This window comes from Narcine bancroftii, chromosome 1, assembly GCF_036971445.1.
Source record: "Narcine bancroftii isolate sNarBan1 chromosome 1, sNarBan1.hap1, whole genome shotgun sequence".
NCBI lineage: Eukaryota > Metazoa > Chordata > Chondrichthyes > Torpediniformes > Narcinidae > Narcine > Narcine bancroftii.
Genome location: NC_091469.1, coordinates 379,542,514 through 379,559,868, shown reverse-complemented (window position 1 = coordinate 379,559,868; position 17,355 = coordinate 379,542,514). Strand labels below are relative to the sequence as shown.

General features: G+C 41.1%; 1 protein-coding gene across 3 annotated transcripts in view; it reads left to right on the top strand.

Annotated features, from left to right (window-relative positions):
* Nucleotides 1-17,355, top strand: part of ripor2 (RHO family interacting cell polarization regulator 2) — a 111,944-nt gene that overhangs the window by 77,310 nt on the left and 17,279 nt on the right. For 2 of the 3 annotated variants that reach the window (XM_069913439.1, XM_069913438.1), the window contains 7 exons: nt 118-264; nt 3,363-4,046; nt 5,217-5,377; nt 9,200-9,362; nt 10,186-10,321; nt 12,222-12,383; nt 16,332-16,487. In XM_069913439.1, the coding sequence (XP_069769540.1) occupies nt 118-264; nt 3,363-4,046; nt 5,217-5,377; nt 9,200-9,362; nt 10,186-10,321; nt 12,222-12,383; nt 16,332-16,487 (1,609 nt within the window). The remainder of the gene's footprint in view (nt 1-117; nt 265-3,362; nt 4,047-5,216; nt 5,378-9,199; nt 9,363-10,185; nt 10,322-12,221; nt 12,384-16,331; nt 16,488-17,355) is intronic. The other variant, XM_069913440.1, reaches the window with a different exon arrangement.

Here is a 17,355-nt window from a genome sequence, read left to right as displayed (position 1 = left end):
GGCTCTTACATAATTCCCACACTGATGTCCCTCGTAAAAGAGTAATTTAAGTGTTCAGATTTTTCCATTAAGTGTTTCAAACTCTTTGAACTAACTCTTTGAATTCTGACGTCCAAGAAATGCCTGAAGCCGTCAGCAAACAGACTGCGGCTCTCATTTATAGATGCTCTGCGGGACACCTTCTTTGACAAGCTGCAACGGAGTCGCTCCTTTAGTGACCTGCCGTCACTTAGGCTGTGGCCTAGTGAAAGGCCAGAACTCTACGTGAGTCACCTTTGTTGGAGTGATCTCTTTCTTTGACTGGGATTTTGGCAACCCCCTCGTCATTGTGTGTGCGTTTCTCTTCTTTGACCAGCTGCTGACTCTGTAGGACCTCTTGTGTGTGCCATTCCCCTTCCCTGTGTTGGAATGAAGAAGCAAACATTTGAAGCTGAGAGTCAAATTGAACCATGGAGCTTGCATCATTGGTGAAAATTGGTGATGATGATCTACCTGAATCCATTTTTTAAAGTGAAACACAAAGGTCTCCAGATGATGTGATTGTAGTAAATACACAAAAATGCTGGAGAAACTCAGCCGGTCCCGCAGCGTCCAGAGGAGGCAAAAATATATGACGTGGCCTGAAAAGTTAGTTATATGTCTTTACCTCCTACGGATGCTGTGAGACCGGCTGAGTTCATCCAGCATTTTTGTGTTTTGGTCATGTATCTTTGCCTCCTCTGGACACTGCAGGACCTGCTGAATTTCTCCAGCTCTTTTGTGCATCCTTTATTTAAAATCCAGATATAAGATCTTGATTTTTCTTAATTTCTAAATGTTTAATGTCTGGTTCTTCCTGGCTGTTACTTCTGAGGGGGTTTGATTTTCTTCCCATATTTTGTGCTGGTTTGTTCTCCCGCTCAATACGATGCAAAATTTCCTTCTTTTCAAAATTTATTGGCAAAGGTCTGATGTTAGCATCAAGGACTTGGGTCCAGATTTGCAGGATGGTAACTGAATTTAGGATGGAGTCAGGAGACTCTGGGTTGTGGGTGGGAAGGGGGGGGAGGGGCCTGCAATAGATGGAAGGTACGGCCTTCCTTATTTGCACTCTTGCTTCAGGGGCAAGCTGTCCAGCTCTCAGGCAAGATCCACAGAAATGCTGAACCACTGATGGGAGGGGGTGAGATGGAATTATAGGTCCCCAACCTTTAATTATTTCCATAACAGGGCATTGACCAGATACAATGCCAAGGGAAATTTAATTTGCTTTCCAATTTTAGTTGGAAATCTTTTTTCATGATAACCTATTAATCAAAAGCCACCACGAATGGCTGGACACTGACAGTAACAAAGACTGGAAACTTTATCTGTAAACTCCAGCTATTTGCCCAGTCTTGTTCATGCTGCCTTTGTGAACTTTTACCACTTCAAATTTGGACTGGCTGGTATGAGGTGGTTCTGTAAGAAATATATTTACTGTATATTTTTTATATATTGTAAATCTTTACTCTATATTAGATATACTGTAAATGTATTGTTTCCAGTAATGGGAGAGTCAAGGACCAAAGGGCACAGTGTTAGAATAAAAGGACATCCCTTTAGAACAGAGATGAGGAGGAATTTCTTTGGCCAGAGTGGGGTGAATCTGTGGAATTCATTGCCACAGACAGCTGTGGAGGACATAATTGGGTTGATTTAAAGCAGAGGTTGCTAGGTTCATGATCAGTAAGGAGATAAAAGAAGGCACGAGAATGGGGTTGAAAGAAAGAATACATCAGCCATGATTCGAGTCACAGAGCAGAATTGATGGGCCAAGGGGCCTAATTCTGCCACTATCTCTCATGCTCTTATCAAATATATCACACCTGACAGGGTGCTCTTTGGACTGAGTTATAGTAGATGACACTTTCAGGGAGAGGTGTGTGCTCTATCATGTTTTGGTTTGAGAAGTGGGAAATAAAATGTATTATTTATGGTGCAAAATAAGATCATAAATAATGAGGGAATGCATATATTTCTATCTTCACTGCTGTTAAGAAAGGGAACCTTTATTTTTTCTGATGGTTGTGGCAAGAAATCCCTGGACCAACTTCCATTGTTTATCCCACACTTATTAATGGTGCATGTACATTGCCTAACCTGGACCAGCTTTGAATGATCAGATACCAATCCATCTGCAGCTGTCGTACACTCATTTGGCTTCTGAATTAGCTCAGGAAACTTCTAATAAGTGAGTCCAGTCACTTGCTCATCTCCAGAAGTAGATCTTGTTTCTTGCAGCTGCTTATATTTCTCAACAAAGCTGAATGATTTGACCTCAAATGTTAATAATTCACCTTGATCAAAATCACCGCCTAATTAGTTTCAGCAACTGAAACGTTAAATTATCCTTTCAATTAATGACAGATACATTAAGAGAATTAAATGTTAAGTTTAGCTCACTGTTTTGCTTGTAATTTTTGCAGCTGAATAAAATTTAACAACGTTATTCTCTTCACCTTGCTGCAAAAAGCAGAATGAAGATGGCATTGATGGCTAGCCACATCACTCGAGACATTTGGATGTATTTACATCTCAATAAGTTGCCACAATCATCAGAGCATTGTTACAACATCTACCCTTAATTGCATCTCTTTTCTTATCAGTTCTAAACTGGGAATAAAGAATGAATGTGTGAAAGCAGCTCCATGTTAACTGTCAAAATGGACCTCAGTCTTTATAATATTTGTTTCATTCTTTTTGGTTGTGAAGCACCATTGATAATTCTGACCTCGAGAAAGGTAATAGAGTGTAGCAGGCACTATCAGTGTAAAGAGTTAAGCAAGAAAATTTGAAGATGCTCAGGTCAAGTTCAATATACAAACATCATTTTGTTTAAAAACTCTGACAATTGGGGCAGCCCAATTAGTGTAGCGCAGAACGCAATAACCCAGGTTCAAATCCAGCACCGTCTATGAGGAGCTTGTACGTTTTCCCAATGTCTGCGTGGGTTTCGTCCCACATTTCGAAGACATGCAGATTTGTAGGATAATTGGCCACATGGGTATATTTTGTTGTGTGGGTTTGTGGGCCAAAAAGACCTATTACCATGCTGTATCTCTAAATTCAAATAAATGTACAAAATAATAATTCAAACTAATTTTAAGATAAAATAGGCCAAACTTCCATTGTTAATGACGGCAGTTTGTGTAGTGAACCTTTCCAATGGTACCTCCAACAATCCTTTGGATGAGAACTTGCTGAAACAGGTTTTGATAGCCTGCCATCGTGATATTTTATGGTCCATAGATTGCCAAAGCTGGCATCTTATTCACGGAGGTGTACTTGCTATAAACTGTTTCAGTCAATCGATATCTAAGATCTATCTGTTTTTGTTCTAGTCTGCACAACCTGAGGATGGCATCTTTGATGAGAAATTGACTGGTGAAAAATCTATCTCACTTAGCCCATGTTGTCTTGAAAATGATATCTGCAATATTCCACCCAATTTGATGCCCACAAGTCGAGTCTATTCTAACCCTGAAATCACTTTGACTCCACCTGATATTCAAGATGAAGACCTTGAATCTTCATTACCTCAAATGGATAGTGTCTCATCATCTCTGGACACATTAGAGAGAACTGGTGACCCAACTTTAATTGAATCAGACACAATGGAAGAGACCACAGACAATGGAGACATGTCAGCTCTGCAAATGAAACAGCACCAATCACTGCCAGACCACACAGGTGACGTATTTTTGGAATCTAATGTCACAGTGACAATCCTTCAAGATTCGGATGAGATGACTGACCTAAAACCAGTTGAACTGGATCCCTATGAAGGTAATCTGACCAAGCAACTGGTGAAGAGGTTGACTTCAACAGAAATAGGGCTAGCTCCTGATGGACAGGACTTTGAGTACTTTATTTCCAGTGGTTATGCAGGGACACGGTCCACCTCAGCCATGAGCCTGGAAGAAGCTCTGCAAGGCCTTCTTCTGTCATTGGAACCACACAAAGATCAATATAAAGAACTTCAGGATTTGGATCAAGAACTTATGCGACTTGAGGACCTGCTGAAGGTCAGTATTTTCAACCAGCTCTGGTTTAACAATGTGGGGACTGAACTTGGAATTAGTTCTTAGCTTTTAAAGATTAAGAGACGAACTAAAGTCCCATTGAGTTCAAGACTCTCAGTGTGGAACCTTATACAGTACCAGCAAAGGTACTAATCCAGCCTAATGAGGAGGGCAATCTGATTTCAAGGGTGCAGATATCTAAACACCCTACTTGGTACCAGCATTCAGGACAGAGTTTTCCATTGGAGGTGACCAGAAAACTTGCAATGGTGTGAAACAGATATTTAGACTGGTCCATTTTCTGCTATTTCACTTTATTTATTTGAACAGAAAGGTGCATTTATTCTGCATGTTCATTAACTAGAAGTTTAAATATTCCAAAGTTATCTTCACTCAAGAATTGTGCACTTTGATTCAATAGCAGAGTCACTTCATCTCTCAGAAAGGGTGGGTTGGATAAAATGAGAAAACCAGCTTTGTAATTCAGTAATCTATTGTGACGAAGTCACCATGATCTGTTGCTGGGAGGAAGATAACTGGACACATGTATAATGAAAAACTGGTCAGAGGATGTCAGCAGGATTTTGTCACAAATAAGCCATACCTATTGAAAATTATTGAACCTGATTAAGTCTCTAGAGGTTGACTATAACGGCCAGAGGACCACATGGGAGTCGTTCAAGAAGTAGAACAGAAGGGGAGAGACATGGGTGCAAGTTTTGTTGCCTAGCAATCTACAGTTGGACCGTAACTTTTCATAATATTTACAAATGGCGTTGCTCAAGTAATAGAGAGCTTTATATCCAAGTTTATTGATGACATCAAATTAGATAGCAGTTTTAATAGCACAGTTGATGAGGTGAGAGTTTCTTGTCATACACAGAGTACAATGTACACATTCACTGAAATTCTTCTTGTTTGCAGCAGCTACACAGGTGAAGTACACGAATAGGCATGAAGTGCAAAGTAAATTGCCATGTGAGAGGAAAAAAATGATACATACAGACAAATGCTCACAGTTGTACAAAATATTATAAAGGAGCATTGGGAGTGGGCAAAATTTGTTCATCTTTTTTACCCCTTCTTTTTTAAAAAAAAAGCAGTATGGTTATTACTTGTTCTCTTTCTGAGTTTTGTACCCTGGTCTTTTCTGATGTGTTATTCTGCTTGCAGTGCAAACCAAGTGCCAACAGAAGCAGGGTATCCAGCCTAAGTCTCATGGTCGAAAGTGCTCTCGAAAGCTTTGATTTCCTGAACACGTCAGACCTGGAGGAGGATGGTGGCGGTGATGATCCTGACAACGATGGTGGCTCTGAACCTCAGGAGAACACTCTGTAAGTTCGTGAGAATGGAACTCAGGATTGTTGGTTCTTTTGTTTCATCTCCTGTCAACCAGTAGAAAGATGATGCCCCTTTAATTTGTGTTAATGCACAAAAGTACTTGAGAAACTCAGCGGGTAATAGTCACTTTGATGTGACATTCAAGACCCCAGTGGGAGTTCGCCAGCTTCACTTCAGGATACCCCACACCTAGAGGAAGATCACCCCCTATTCCTGAGCCCAAAATCAGTGCTGCAGTTCACCAAAAAGGTGTCCTGGAGGCAGTAGATGTCCTCACCACAAATTTGCAGCAAGACCTTCTGGACGGAGGATATGGGAAAATTGGGAACTTTTGATCAGGTCCTTCAGTGCCACCCTGAGAGTATTATGGATTCTTTGAGGGGTTTACTACCCAAGGCCATCCTCATGAGACCTGAGGTAATGATATATGGTCAACATTTTGGGCTTGAGTCCTTTGTCCTGAGCCCTTCTTCAAAGTACATTTTAGGCCCAAGGCTTTCGTTAAGGTATGAGCAAAAAGCAGGCAGGTACTTGAATAAAAACAGGGCGTGGAAGGAAGAAGGGGCACGGGGAGGAGTACAAGCCAACAGACAAGGGGCCATGGGTGGACATGATAGGATGGCAGGAGGGAAATCTGATAATTTTTCAGGGGAAGAGGTAGCTCTGTGAATGAAATGAGACAGAGGAATCGGGACCCGCTGAGTTTCTCTTTTTGTATTAATTACAATCACTATCTTTAATTTACTTTATATTTACAAATTATAGGGGAGGGGTGTTGAGTGGGGTTTGGGGCATTTAATTTCTGGATTGGAAAGCACAGTGGCACGTGCAAAGCAAAGCCAGTTTAAGTGGCTGGATCTAATGAGCAGGCTGTGGGCCAATTTCCATATAAAGGTTGTAGGCGTGGAGTGGGGTGAATTCTTAAAAGGATGCTGACGGGACTTGAACTGAGTTACGGGGTTTAATAGTTCTATGGTGCTTGTCGAATAAAATCAGACATTTGGGGGCTAGGATGGTACAGGCCAGGCCTAAGGAAGACAAAATCACATTTGAAATCAATCAGCAATCTGGTATGGTGGTAGGCAGATTGGTGATGGGGTGGTAGAGACTGGGCAGGAAAAGAGTCCCCTTCTATTGAGGGCTCTGACTGAGCACCTGAGCTTTCTGGACTTGGAAAGGGAAGACCTGCAGGTGGCTTTTCCTGAGGCTCCTACACTCTTGAGCTATGAATTTAATTTTCACTGAAGGAAGAGAAGGAAAGCTGATGAGTCTGCTCAGAGCAGGGTGGTTCAGTAAAACACTGAATGAAGAATGTCTCCGTTCTATGTTCAAAGCTTTAGGATGAGATGAGAGGTTGTTGTCATGTTTAATGTACAGATGTTCCTACTTCACAGTTGTACAAAATATTTAAAGGTTCATTGGGAGTCACACAAGTCAGTCAGATACACCAACTACAATAGAGTAATGAAGTTACTACAATATGCCAAGATAGAAAAAGGGAGAATAAATATAAAAGAGCAAATAAAAAATTGTATTTGCTGTTAGTGGACCAAGAGTCTTTCTCTGCTCTGGCTTTTGAGTGCTCAAGATGCTCAGTGCTGTCCTGAATGTTCCTTCTCTACATTTGAGTGAGGATGGGCCACTCCTTCCCTTGATAAGTGGAGACATTGCAGTGCTTCAAGGAAAACACAAACATGCTGGAGAAACTCAGCAGGTCACGCAGCATCCACTGGAAGTAAAGGGTGACTAACCTTTTGGGTCTGAGTCCTTGGTCAGGTAGAAGCAAGAACAGGCAGGGGTCTGAATGAGAGTTGTGAGGAGTGGTGGGGGGGTGGTGTGGAGAGGAGAGGAGGGAGCACAGTCTAACAGGTAAGAGATCATAGGAGGATACAGGAGGGAGGACAGAAGAGGTGATAAGGGGAGTAGGTACCTCTCTGATAGGAGCAGGACGGGAATGCAAGGGAGTGGAGAGCTGGAGGAAAGGAGACAGAAGGATAGGAATTGAGAGAGAGATGGGGAGTGGCCTAACAGAAACTGGAGAAGTCGATGTCAATGTCGTCTGGTTGGAGAGTGGCAAGACAGAATATTAGATGTTCTTCCTCCAATTTGAGGGTATTCTCGGTTTGTGCTCCTCCCCTGCCTCCTCCTTCTCTCCTCCCCTCCCCTCCCCCCACCTTTTTATTCCTCATAGCCCAATGCAGTTTCCCTATTTCCTAAGTTCAGTTTCACCTCATGCAACTTCCTTTTTTGTTTAACCCATCGCAGAAAGCAGCCTCAAATCTAATTATAAAATTTAACTTCTTATCTGTGAGCAGGATGATAAATTAGTTGCTCTCCAAAGACTTGATTAAATTTTTAGCCTGAATCATTCAACTAATTAGCACTTGCCTGAACTAAATGATAAATGAAGGTGACTTGAAGGCTGGAAATAACCTAAAGAAGAAAAATGTTCCATTTAGGAAGTGTTATTCATGATGTCCAAAGTATTTTATTAATTAATTTTGAAGTGCAGTTAACATACAAAAGAGGGAGCCCACAGGAGCAATTGAAGTGCCTGATTGACTCCACAAATTTATTTTAATTTTGTTTGCTTGAACGTTGGCAAGGATACTGAAGGAACTCTTAAATCTCCACTTAAGTAGAACAGATGAAACCTTGATTCTTGGCCAATTGGAGTTCCACAGATGCTCGTCTGTCAAATGACTTTTTAAACTTCAATATGTTTTGAGCATGGCAACTTGGCATGATTTTGTTTTTAGAAAATTCTTCTGGGTAGGAAAATGGAGCAAAACCATGACAGGACATGGTGCAGAAGATGTGATATAACTTTTGAATCAAAAGTTATGGTTAAGACATGTGTAAAGTTCAGAGACGTTGTTTACCCTGGTCTAAAGGTCTGTTTCAATATAATCACACTTATTTTAGTGCATTCCTTAATTTCTAGTCACACATCCGTTTGTCACACACCTCAGGGCTGAGAAGAGGTAACAATAATTTACTTTAATATCCTTTGCAACATTACCATTTAACTGCCTGTGAGGTTTGCTCCTCTCTGGTGCTAGAGCATGTGCAATAATTTCCAGTGGTGCTGCTTTCCAAAAGATTACAACTCGTTACCCAAGAAAAGAATAGACCATATAAGGCATTCACATTCTGAAATAGAACCCTGACAGGTCCCTTAGCAGAAGAGTGCAATGTAAATGAGCAGTGGCATTGTTAAAATTGATACCTTCCTGGCTTGCAATATTGCAGCTGAACAATACTTAACAAATTTTTGATGGGATGATGACTCTAATATCTCCCCCTCTTAAAGTCAAGTCCTTATAACCATCAGTTGGCAGTGATACCAGTGAGGGAATGTTCATCGCCGATCTGAAACAGTTCATATGAGATGAGGGCTCCCTCTCGAGGCCAAGTTAGGAACACTGATTAATGCCTCTGATAAGCACAGTCCTTTGACTATAATGGAGTGAAATGCGTAAGTCTGCAGATGCTGTGACTGTAATGAAAACACAGAAGTCATATACCTTGAAAAAGCTCTCAGGTCCAAAATGTCGGTTATCCAACTTAACCTCCTCTGGATACTGTGGAGCTTGCTGAGTTCCTCCAGAGATATGAAGATGAGATGGGAAGACAGAGTTCAATAAGACTTGACCTCATTCAATAGGGGAACAAGGTAGAGATGCTGTAAAGCTTCGTCTTCTTTTGTTTACAATGGTTGGTTGATATATTTTTCTTTTTAGTTCATTGTGATATTTATATGAAGAATCATTTTTAAAATTGTGACAGATTTTCTTTGTTTTCAATGAAATTAGTTCAAGGCATCCGGAAGTCAAAGGTCATCTCAGTGAGGCATTGACAGAAGACACGGGAGTTGGCACCAGTGTTGCTGGAAGTCCTTTACCACTGACTTCGGGAATTGATCCCCTTGATCTGGTGATCATTAAGCACTTACAGTACTCTGAACATCTGTTCCAGGTAATGCAACCACCTACATTTATCAGCTAATATTTTGATAGAACATAGAAATTTGCAGCACAATATAGCCCCTTCGGCCTACAATGTCAACCTAATAACCACCTCTAAGTAATGGCCTACTTGCATACCCCTTCATTTTACTCTGTTTCATGTACCTATCTAATAATCTCTTCCATGATCCTATTGTACCTTCCTCCACCACCATGCCCCCACCACTCTCTGATTCCTAAGATGCTTCATAAACATACTTCATCAGGGACACAGAACCTGAAATATCAACTAGGCATCTAAAAACAGGACAGATATTAACAAGTCGTTGTCATATCGTTAGCACAATGTTGCTACAGTGCCAGTTGACCTGGGTTCAAATCAAAGGAATTTATACGTTATCCTGTTGTCTGTATGAGTTTGCTCTGGGCGCTCCCATTTCCTCCCACATTCCAAACATGTATGGGGTTAGTAGGTTAATTGGCAGACAGGTGTATTTGGGTGGCGTGGGCCTATAGGCTGGGAGGGCCTGAAACTTTGCTGTATCTCTAATTTAAATGTATTTTAAGCAAGTCAGGTGTAATCTGTGTAAGGCATGTGACTCCAGTTGTTCACTGAAACTTTGGTAAACTTCCTAATGAGGGAGAAACAAACTTATGCATGAAAGAAAGAACATATAGATCTTAATAGTACAAATATGCACAGTAACAAAGTGTTATCTGCTGTTAAAGAGGACTTCATATTTTTAGAGGAGCATTAATATAAATTTTTTTTAAAATCAGGAATTAATTTTAAATGACTAAATTAATCTTAAAAATAATTTTTCATTTAACAGCAACTTCTGTCATGTGAAGAATATCCAGTTATTCGGGATAATCTCCTGGATAAGATTTCCCAGCAGACCCATGTGCTAGAAAACATGGTTGAGCTCACCACAGAGAAATTTGGGACCAGCGATCCTTCATTAGAAGGTCAGTAGTCGCAGAAATCACCAGAACTCCTCTGTGAAGATGCAACTACTTTTCACAGTTTACTTCCTCTGCATTCATCTCAGGAAGAAGTTCTTTTTTCTATCTTATCTATTTACTTGCCCACACCTCATTGAAAGTATTTGCACAGTGGGGTCATTGCAAGCTTTCTGAAGTCCTCTTGCATTGCAGTTCAAGCCAATGTAAGGGACACACAGGCTTCAGTAGCCAGGAGCAAAGAGTCCTGGCTCTGCTTTGAAAATCCTCCGGTCACTGGGAAGGAAAGTTATCCACCTCCTTAAGTAGATGTGATATGGAAGGATACATTTGCAATGCAGGTAAATGAAATTGGTGAAGATCAACAAAATGGTTGGCATGCACCTGGTTGGTTGATGGGACTCTTTCGATGTTGTACCCCCATATGATTATGTCACACCAAAGATTAGCCCAACGTTTTGTAATATATACACTGGGATTTTTTTTTTGTTTCAACTAAAAAAAATCCACTACTCAATTTTCAGAGTTCAGACTAATTCAGACCCTTGATTTCAGAAGAAGGGGATATGGTATCACAAAAGATGTACTGATCTCTAAAATAATAGACAGCACGGGATACTGAGAGTCAACTTTTCCTTATCGGGTTATGGTCTCAGAATAAAGGTTGGGTGACATGGGATTGAGCTGGGGAGAAATTTCTTTATGCAGACGAGTGTAAACCTTTAGAGATCTTTGTGATGGAGGCTCTGCCATTGGCAAACTAAAGACTCTGATTGACGGATTGTTGGCTAAAATAAATTGAAGGTATGGGTTACATCCCTTTAGATAAACTGATGTATGATATTTGTGAGTGGAAGAAACATGGTTTATTCCTCATCCTATTTAATATATCCCTAAATATGGAAGTCAGTAAGCATTCATCGACACCCATCTAAGGTAAAAGTTTGCCAATTGCACGCATCTACATTTCTTCTTTGGCTTGGCTTCGCGGACGAAGATTTATGGAGGGGGTAAAAAGTCCACGTCAGCTGCAGGCATTTAATTAAGGATTAAAGCACACACTCACAGCATTTAACTGAGGGGTAAAGTGTCTAATAAATAAACCCTTAAAGTGAAAAGCACATAAATAAAAAGATTCTGTGAGCATATTTGTTAAATTGGCACAAAGAAGGACAGTCTAATTATTTTTCCAAATCTACATCTCTGTGCCAAAATTCCACTTAAATAAGAGAACTAAGAGGTGTTTTTAAGCTGCTTCCTTTTGTGCACCCCAGAGTGTCACGAGAAAGTTAAAGGAGTGGGAGCTTCCCAGTGTGGCAAAACGGTTGTGAACCTGGCCATTTAAGGAAAGCAGAAGAATCAGTATATACACATGGCAAGTTCCTTGGTGGCCTTGCATCTGCAGAGGCTCCTGACAGAAACTGGCTCCTATGTTGCTGAATATTCATTCTCAGGCATTTAAGGGAATAAAGAGTGACCTCATTGAAACGGACAAGATCCTCGGGAGGGAAATAATAGGGGAGATGCTGAGATGTCTCTATTAGTGGGAGAACCTTCAACGATTGTTACAAGATTAAAGACCATTCTTTAAATATAGAGGTGCTTAGGAATTTCTTCTTGCAGAGTGTGATGAATCATTGGATTTCTCTACCTAGAAGGATTGCGGCAGCTATATTGTTGTGTATAGTAAAAGAAGAACTAGATCATGTTTTGAAGGATCGGGGAATTGAGGGCCGCAAAGGAATAGAGACCTGAAGTAGCGCAACCATTGATAACACTGAATAAGGTGCATAGATGAGAGGTCAGATGTTCTATTCCTGCTCCCATTTTCCTGTTCTTCACTTTGACTCTCAACTAATGTTTCCATTGTAACACTGACTTGTATCATGTACTTCTTTGCCAACAGTTCTTGCCCTCCTACAGAGACATCAGGCATTGCAGACCAGCTGGTTAGGGAGTTCCACCACAGGAAATGCATTTTATGTGCCAGTGGACAGACTGGTGGAACAAATGAGCATCCACTTCGCCGAGAGTGTGAACAAGACGTGTCCAAATTGTTGCGATACAGGTACAGGAAATGTCAGCTCTTCCATATAGAATATTACCTACCTGTTAATGAAATGATCAGCCAGGAATGAAGAAGTCAAAGGGAAAATGCTGTGGGTCAGAAAGCATTGGTGTAGACTGAAAGAGTATTAACTTTTCAGGACACTATTTCTTTTTCTGCAGAGGTCCTTGAGGGGCTCCAACCCTATTTTCACCTTTGTTTCATGTTTCCATCAACCTTTGCAAGTTAAACAACTCTTCTCCAATCATGTCAAAAGCAGCACCTTGAAGGGTAAATGCTGTGACTCTTGAACACAGAAAGGTTTTACTTCAACCAGCTCCCTTCCTGATCTCAGGAAGACCTGAAATGATGCAGCACTGTGGTTGGAGTTGGGGCTGTTTGGGATACAGTGGTCAGGAGCAATGGGGTGACAGTCCTGAGGGCTAAGCATCAAATGAGGTCGTAGCTACCCAGAGACTCCACAGCAATCTCCTCAATGACATTGTATCTCCATGGAGGTCACTGGATGAAGATAAGTAAATTGGAGTTGGATGCCATTTAATGAGTTAAATGTGACCTACAAGGTAGTGTTAATGCCCCAACTGGAGATTCCAAAAGTTCATTCAACTGGAGAAATTAATCTTCAAAAGAATCATTGGAGTGTTCCCCTTCATACATTCTCCTACCAATTTGCTGGATTAAATCAGCACGTGTGTGAATCCTAGCCATACCTATGGGTGTCAGGAAGCTTCAGCAGTGAGTCAGAGCCTTTACCAAGCAGCCTGAGAATGAGGTGCCCTGGAAGTGGGTATGTGTGACTCTGGTGCATGTGGTTCCACTATGCTCACCTGACTGGTTCCTTGACATAAGTGGCCTCAAGCACAGGCTCATCATTTTGCTGGGACTGTTTTACTGATGTGAACAGGGGCAATACACCTTGACTGCTGGTGCAACCAGGGTATTAAAATCTCAGTCAGGTACATGCAGATAGCAAAGCACAGATGTCCCAGTGAGGACTCTTTGGTTCATGCCCATCTGCCAATTTGCGTGGGGTTTGCTCCTTGCTTTACCAAGAGTGGAAGCAAAATTCAAAGGTTGCATGTCATTGCTGTAGTTTGTGTCCCTAAGGCAGAGGTATTGGTGACATCACTGCATGTGTGAATCATGCAAGGGTGACAGCAGAGTGAATTCTGTCCTGAAATCTCCATTCCTGTTTCACCTTTGAAAGAGAGGCAACAAGTTAAAGATATCTGATGAAGTGCCCAAGCCCAAAACGTTGATTACCTTTTACTTCGTCTGTATATTGCGCGACCAACTGAGTTTTCCCAGCACTTTTGTGTATTGCACTTGACCACCAGCATCTCCAGATTTTCTTGTTTAACTCCAAGGTCAATGTATGAACATGCTCAGTTGATCAGAATGAAATGAACTTCAGCAGGGTCTTAAACAGGATGTAGCATTCTCATTCGCATATAGGCCACTTTTGTTTTGAAATGGAGCTATATGATTTTTCAAGCATACTTTCAGTCCAGGTGAATCAATTTACGTTTAATGTATTCATTTATAGGATGTGGGTGCAGATGACCTTGTCATTTCTAATTGCCTCTGAGACAATGGTTCTCCCACACTACTGGGGAAGGAGTTCCAGGACCAAGACCCAGCAATAGGATAGGAAAGGAAGATCAGGGCAAAGAGTGAATTGGGGGAGAGTCTGTGGGCAGATTCATCTCAAGGAACAAGAGATCAGAGATTTTGTGGAAAGGGTCCTCAGTGCATCTTGTAAAAGTTCCACTCTGGTGAACCAGGGTGTGAGGAAGGGGAACAATACACTAAAGTACTGGAGGAACTCAGCAGGTCACACAGCATCCATGAAAAGCATTAGGTGGTCGACATTTCAGCCTGAGCCCTTCTTCAAAGACCATGGGGTAAGGGAAGGCTTAGTTTGGTGGATAGGGGTGTATGTCAATTGTGTTGAGCTGATTTCATATAATTGGAACTGCACTCAGGAGGATTCCCTCATCTTTCCAACTTGTACCTTGTAGGTGGTAGAAAGATGGACCCTAAGGAAATGGGGAACTCACAGCAGAACAGTCAGTTCCGACCCATTCATTAACTGTAACCATTGGCACTTATCGGACTGGTCTTCCTGAATTTCTTGTTGATAGTGGGGTAATCCAGCAGTGGCAACCTCACTGACAGAGCTGGTTAGAATGTCTGGAGTGAAACACAAAAGCCTGCAGACACTGTGATTGTAGTAGTCTGGTGGCATGGTTGGCAAAGCAGTTAGCGCAATGACTTTACAGCACCAGCGATTGGAATCGTGGATGGAATCCCGCACTGTCTGTAAGTAGTTTGTACATTCTCCACGTGTCTACATGGATTTTCCCCAGGAGATTCAGTTTCCTCTGTGATGGAATATATGGGAATGTTTTTGGGAGATAAATTGATAAAATTGGAGTAGGTTACATACACACACTTTAAAACAGATCTTATTTGAAATACTGAAGAATTCATATTCAGTGACTTTACAGAACCTATGGAGAATGCTATGCACATTTCACAGGTAGGTGCTAATTGAAATGATGTCATAAAATGAATGAACTATTGTCTTGGAAGAACAACCAGAGCCAGGTTGTCTGTTTTGAACCATTTTGCAAGGCTTTTGACCTCTCTGCAAAGTGCTCACTCAGAGGTCATTGAGAGGTTATTGTTTACCTAAAACAACAGATGGACCAGAAGACTGACTCCTATTGTTTGCTGGATAAGGTCAGGGGTTTTGCAAGTGAGAAAGAGAAGGGCATGCTGCTGGTAGTTTGAATCTCAGATGGAGAGACAGAGACAGAAAGGAGTCTTTGACTGTGTGGGACACAGAAAGTTGTAACAAGCCAGAAGAAGCTTGTTGGAACTGAAACAGAGGCTCCAGAGTGGCGGATGGCTGGAAGCGCTATCTGTCTGATGTTTCTTTTGGAATAAGAGGAACAGAAAAGAACTCTGTGATAGCCTGAAAGAAAGAGGTTATCATCTGGAGAACCCTGATGGGGCTAGTTTCATCAGCAAGATATTGAGGTGACTTATGGTGGTACCTCAGTTGTGGAAATACTGGAACAACACATCTCTCTTTGCAAACCTTCTTGAATGGTAATCATTTACCTTTTGAGCCCCAAAGCATGGTGAACTTTATACTTGTTAAATTTTGTGCACAGTATAAGAATTGCCTGCAACCAGAGAACTTGGAAGAATGAGAAGTGAGATTGAACTGTAAACCAGAAAACTTTTCTTAAATTTACACACACATTGGATACACGTGCGCTTAGAATTAGAAGAGTTAAGTTAATTTAGTTAAGTTAATAGTGATAAGTTAAAATTTGATTCTGTTTTCATGTTTAAAGATAATTAAAAACAACTTTTGTTTAAGTAACTACTTGTCATGGTGAATATCTGTTGCTGCTGAGATTTGGGGTCCTTTGGGCTCGTAACGAGGGTATAGGTAAATTGGGGTGTAAATTGAGCAGCATGGACTTGTGGTATGAAATGGCCTGTTACCATCCTGTATGTCTAAATTAAATTAAATTAAATAAAAATACAATCTAAATTTTAAAAAATTAATTAAATGACAAAGGGGTCAGGCCCGAAATGTTAGACGCTGAGTGATCTGCTAAGTTCCTCCAGCATTTTTGTGCTTTACTAGAATTTCTGGTTCTCAGACTTTTGTGCCGTTGTTAAGAGTTGCATATATCAACCCAAAATGTTGCTGTCTGTGGGATAGGCTGGTTCATTGTTTGTGGAATTGCACTCTTGAGAAAAGATTAGTGAACAAGTCCATATCTGACAGGTGGCAAGAACCAAAGTGATTATTGGCTTCCACTTTATCATGGTATAGGGAAGGTATTTTAATATGTAAGTAAAGATTATTGTAATTGAGGCCATTCATACTGTTCTCTTGTTGATTTTCTTATTTTTATTACCCAGTCTTTCAAGTATTCATGAATCAGATACTGGATAAACCTGAACTGTTACCTGGCCCCAGTTCAGATGAAGTGATAACCATCTGGCAGTTTTCCAACTATTTGACAAGTCTAAACACATCTGATCTCAGAAATCATTTGACACGGCTGGCAAATGAAGGTATGGGATGATTTTAATTTCCCTGCATGTGTATGTGTTCTGCACCATGGAACTAGGCTCTTCACCCCAACTCATCCATGCTGAAGAAGTAGATTTAGACTGTGCGACTGTGCCGCACAAATACACCAAAAACACCTTATGTTTTTGAAGGGCTGAGGAAACCGGAACACCCAGAGAAAACCCACACAGACATGGGAAAAGCTTACAAACTCCTTGTAGACAGCTCCGGATTTGAACCCAGGTTGTTGGTGCTGTAATAGTGTAGCACTAACTGCTACATTAACACGCTGCCCATCTGGATCTTCCCTATGTAAGCTCATCCCATTTGCCTGCGTTGGCTCATAACTCTCTAAACGTTTCCTATCCATGTCTAAATATCTTAAATGTTGTAATTGTACTTTCCTGCACGTCTTCCTCTGACAGCTCGTTCCACATATCCACGGCCCTATGTGTGAAAAAGGTGACTATCGGGTCCCTTTTAAATCTTTTCCCTCTCACCTTCAACCTATCCCCCCCTAATGTTAGACTCACCAACCCAGGATTTTAGACTTCTATACCCTATGAACTGAAGCAATCATCAGCTCTTTGATTTGACCATTAGCTTCTGGATGTTCTTCCAATATCATTCATGGACTCTCACTTTTCCTTTCTTGTCCTAATGCCTTGGATGTTTGCATGTTTTAAATGTAAATGTTTTAATGTATAAGGTGCAGTATACAATGGGATAGATTCCATTGATGTGCAGACCATCATCAGTGAGAACATCAAGCGAGTCTTGCTACCCTCTTTACCTAAAGAACACGATCCATTTACAGGAAGGTGTCCCTCAAGAGTGTTGATTTATTGAATGTGCTTTAATGGACATAAC